A 4,526-nucleotide genomic window follows, 5' to 3' on the forward strand; every position below is an offset into this window, starting at 1 on the left:
TGGTGCTAACATGTTCTCCCGACAGTGCCCAGACTCAGCCTGCAAACAGGACCTGCTGGCTTACCTGCAGCGCATTGCCCTCTACTGTCACCAGCTCAATATCTGCAGCAAAGTCAAGGCTGAAGTGCAGAACCTCGGTGGGGAGCTTGTTGTCTCAGGGGTAAGTTTTATCTTTGAGGAAAGATGGTCAATGAGGGTATGTCTGGGACTTTTTCTGAAGTGAAAAAAGTCTGTAATACTGCCCTCTGTATTCACTCATTACCTACGTACCCTGGAGGTGGAGGTCCTGGAAGAAAGAAACCAAGGCCTGAGCTGCAGTGAGCTCCCTGCTGAAGTGCAGCTCTTCCCCCTGCCTCCCGTGGCAGTGGGGAGCCATTTCAAGAGCGAGCATCCTCTCCTTTTTGCTGGCCACACTGGGAAAAGCGTGTTTTTTATCTTTGGTTGCTTTTCTAACAGCTCCTACCCCACCCCCAGGAATTAAGATGGTTCAGTTGTAGACATGGATAGGTTTCTGTTTTACCATGTTTTCATCCTGGGCCTATTCTCACCTTGGGGAGGGGAAGAAGTTAGAAGTTGTTTTGCTGAGTGTATCAGTTCAAATCTCATTGAATTTCCTCTAAATGAAACCTTTGTATGTTAAGGATACTGATATTTGCTCTAGGGTACAGTTAGCCCTGTTTTCTACCTGAGGACGAAAAGACCCCTTCTGTTGTCATGATTGACTGTTTATTACGGATTGAATTTTATTGTCCTACCACTGCCACCTTGCAGATACTAGGGGAGGGATCCAAAAAGTTCATAGAACAATCTTTTCAAACTTTTTGAAGCCCTCTGATAATGTACTTAAACAAAAACCATCAGAAAAGATTGAAGTTGTCAAAGATTTTCATTTTACTTGGTTCCACAATCCATGTGCACTGAAGCAGCAGTTAGAAATTCAAATGACATATTACACTGGGCAAATCTGCAAAAGACCCTTTTGGTTAAAGAGCAAAGGTGTCATGTTGAGGACCAATGTGCACCTGACTGTAATATTTTCAGTCACCTCATCTATATGTGAAAGCTGGACAATGAATAAGAAGATGAAAGTACAGCCAGAATGCCCCTTAGAAGCAAGTATGGTGAGACTTAGTCCCTGGAGAAAGAACATCATGCTTGGTAAAGTTGAAAGATCCTAATAAGATTAAATGACACCTTGGTTGGAACAGTGTACCTGTGGCTACAATCTCATTTGGGAATGGGTTGTCTTTTTTATATAATATCATATGCAGGATTAGTATAGGATGTGTTTTTTTGAGATATAAAGGTATAACAAGCATGTGAATGAAGCAGAAATGGGGGTGGGGGGTTGCCAAGAGACATGAAAATCACTCATGAGTAGAAGTTTAAAAAAATAAATACCTTCTTGAGCTGACACCCTGAATTTAGACTTTTATTCTCAACTGTGAGTAAAATAAATTTAAGGCACTTAATTACTGTGTTTCTGTTTTAGAAGAGAAATGGGGTGCTGCTCTACCTATTATGGATGATATGGATAGGGTATATGGGTAAAGGCTGGAAATTCTTAAGGTGCTTAGTAATAAAAACCTAGATTGCCTTGAAGAGGCTGCTGGTAGAATTATAGACATGAAAGACAATTCTGATGAGGCCTCAGAAGGAAGTGACAAGAACTATTAAAGTATCCTCTGAGAATGTACATATGGCACCAGCAACAGGATAGGCTGTCAAATGGGCCACTAGTAATGCTTTAAAAGAAAATGGAGGAAGACGATGCTTTTATGGAGTTGGCGCATAACCTGTCTGGAATAAGTTCAGTTGTTCGTTGAAAAGGTAGAACTTGTCAAGTTCTTGGATATTTGGTGGAGATTTCTAAGCAAGATCTTTTAAAAGGGTGCATTCTTCTTGCCACTTATGAAAACAGAACTTAAAAGAAACTAAGAACATGTGTCCAAGAATGCTCACCAAGGTAGAGATTAAGATTGATGGATCTACCCAACTGCCATAGCAGAAAATATCACAGAGAAAGAAGGAAAGAAGAGAACATTGTCTGCCTCTTGGAATTGTACAAACAAGAAAAGAGGCCAAAGGAGCTATAAACTGTTGTCTTCCAAGAAAAGGACCATCATCACACTGGGGCAGCTAAGAGATTAGCAGAATAGTTGGATATGTAAAGGCTCTGAGAGTCTGAAGGACAGGGTCATTGCCTAAATGGTCTCAGAGAACGGAGGATTCTTTACAAGCCTTGAGAGCTGAAGTAACTTATTAGCTGAAATTTGGATGTCCTTGGTGCTCATTCCATTTGTAATGGTGATGGTTCTATCATTGTATTTGGGAAGAAGTTAATTTGTATTCTAGATTACACAACAGACAAAGAAGAATTTTGTCCTGCAATGAAATATCCATAAAGTCTCAGCCATATATAATTTAAATGCTTCATAAAATGAGACTTTTGGAGTGGACGTGATGGGGTGAAAATGTCTTGCATATGGCAAAGACATTGCATAAACTAGGGTGCTAGAAAGGCTGACTCCCTTCTTCCTCCTTCATTTGTGGCTGTGTGCAGGGCTTATGGCTGTAGCTCTGTGACCACTCTGCCACAAGAGGCAGGTTCTCCTTCTTGAGTGGATAAGATTGGGGGGGGAGTCCCATGGTAATGGCACCCTTTCCTCAGACAGAAAGTAAGGAGTCTGTAGGACCTGGACCTGGAGGGAGGAGGAGGAATGGTGTTGGCCTGCAGCAGAGTAGGACTGTGCTCACTGTACCTCCTCTCTGTCCTCTTAGGTGGACAGTGCCATGTCGCTGATCCAGGCAGCCAAAAACCTGATGAATGCCGTGGTACAGACGGTGAAGGCATCCTACGTGGCCTCCACCAAATACCAGAAGTCTCAGGGCATGGCTTCGCTCAACCTCCCTGCTGTATCATGGAAGATGAAGGCACCTGAGAAAAAGCCCTTGGTGAAGAGAGAGAAACAGGATGAGACGCAGACCAAGATCAAACGGGCATCTCAGAAGAAGCATGTAAACCCCGTTCAGGCCCTCAGTGAGTTCAAAGCTATGGACAGTATCTAAGTCTGCCCCAGCCACTGTCCCTCACTCAACTGTATTTGCTAAATAGAACACTGATGTTAGATTCACAGGGAAATGCGCAGATTTTAAACCTTGGCCAGGTGGTGATTTTTAGTCCGTCACAAATGCTTTTAGAATTCAGGGGCACATTTCTAGCTATATTTTTTATAACCATAAATAAGAATTCCATAACCAAAGAAATTCCCAGACTCACTTGTTTGTAAGCATCTTGGCCACACTGTGATGCTTGTTCTCACTGGTGACAATGTGGCTTTGAAGGAAGGGGTTCTGATACCTGGTGCAGGAGAGGCTGCTTTTACCAGTCCCAGGCATTTATTTGCCTGCTATTGAATGACCAAACACATCCAGTGGTAAGCAACCAAGTGTCTTAGGAACCATACATATGAAATTCACTAAAACAATGTATCACGAAGATAACGAATTGCTCTCTTTATGACATAAAATGAGAATTTTAATGCATGGTTACAATTACTAATATACTCTGCTACAGGACATTAATAAAGTTGCTTTTTTTCAGGCTAGAATGTTATGATGCTGTAATCAGAACATGCTTTTTCTCCTTTATTCCAAATTCATCACTGGGCTTATTTCTAATCATTGCAGTGTTTCCTGCCTTGGGCTTGCAGCAGAAGCTTGACAAAGTAGTGTTTGCTCAGGCAGTAATTTAGACTTTACTTTATTTGTGATTATTACAGTGATTATTACTATAGCTACAAGGTATAACTTTACTGTCTTATTTAAATTTTTTGAATCTGAACCTTTTTTACACTAACTTTTCCCAATAAAGTCCACTATGAAACCAAGACTAAAAGGCCAAAGTCATTTTCTCAACCTTCCACTCAAGTCATAGGTTTCACATTACACCTTTCCTGAATGTTTCCTCTCGAGTGTATACTTTTACCCCCAGCACAGGGATGCACAGATCCTTGTTTCTAATTCAGCTGAAAATGGAGATATCTGTGCTGCCTCTCCATGGGTGTCCTCCTGAGTCATCTCCAGCAGCATATATACAACCAGACCATAGCTGCCTTACAAAGAGAAACTCTCCCTTAGTCCCCGTCGCTGCCCAGCAAGCATCTCCACCTTCAGCAAAACTCCCTCCCTCCTTCCCTCATTCCCACATGCCGCTCCAGTCAGTTCTCCTATTGGCCATTTCTATGACCACCATGCTAGTCAAGGTGGCCAAACGGGTTAACAGGTTCACTCTTCATCTCATCTTCCCAGGTAAATACTCTCCTGTAACTCTCTTCACAGCGTCCTTTAGTGGTGGGTACTCGAGGTTCCTTCTCCAACTCATTGCAAGTTGCTCCTGGGGACCTCTGATCTCCACCACACTACTGCATTTACAGCATTCTAGTGATGCTTTCACCCTTGAACACAACTCTTGGACTCTCTACTTGGTTCTGATAAACATCTCAGAGTGACCTCTCCCATCTCCC

At 42.4% G+C, this 4,526-nt stretch overlaps 1 protein-coding gene across 2 annotated transcripts in view; it reads left to right on the forward strand.

Annotated features, from left to right (window-relative positions):
* The window catches only part of CTNNA1 (catenin (cadherin-associated protein), alpha 1, 102kDa), a 211,806-nt gene extending 208,729 nt beyond the window's left edge, over nucleotides 1-3,077 (forward strand). Inside the window, exons 16-17 of one of the 2 annotated variants that reach the window (XM_006866127.1) lie at nucleotides 26-160; nucleotides 2,782-3,077. In XM_006866127.1, the coding sequence (XP_006866189.1) occupies nucleotides 26-160; nucleotides 2,782-3,069 (423 nt within the window). In that variant the 3' untranslated portion in view covers nucleotides 3,070-3,077. The remainder of the gene's footprint in view (nucleotides 1-25; nucleotides 161-2,781) is intronic. The other variant, XM_006866128.1, reaches the window with a different exon arrangement.
* The last annotated feature ends 1,449 nt before the right edge of the window (nucleotides 3,078-4,526 follow it).

Source organism: Chrysochloris asiatica, unplaced genomic scaffold (genome assembly GCF_000296735.1).
Source record: "Chrysochloris asiatica unplaced genomic scaffold, ChrAsi1.0 scaffold00087, whole genome shotgun sequence".
In the NCBI taxonomy this organism is placed as follows: Eukaryota; Metazoa; Chordata; class Mammalia; order Afrosoricida; family Chrysochloridae; genus Chrysochloris; species Chrysochloris asiatica.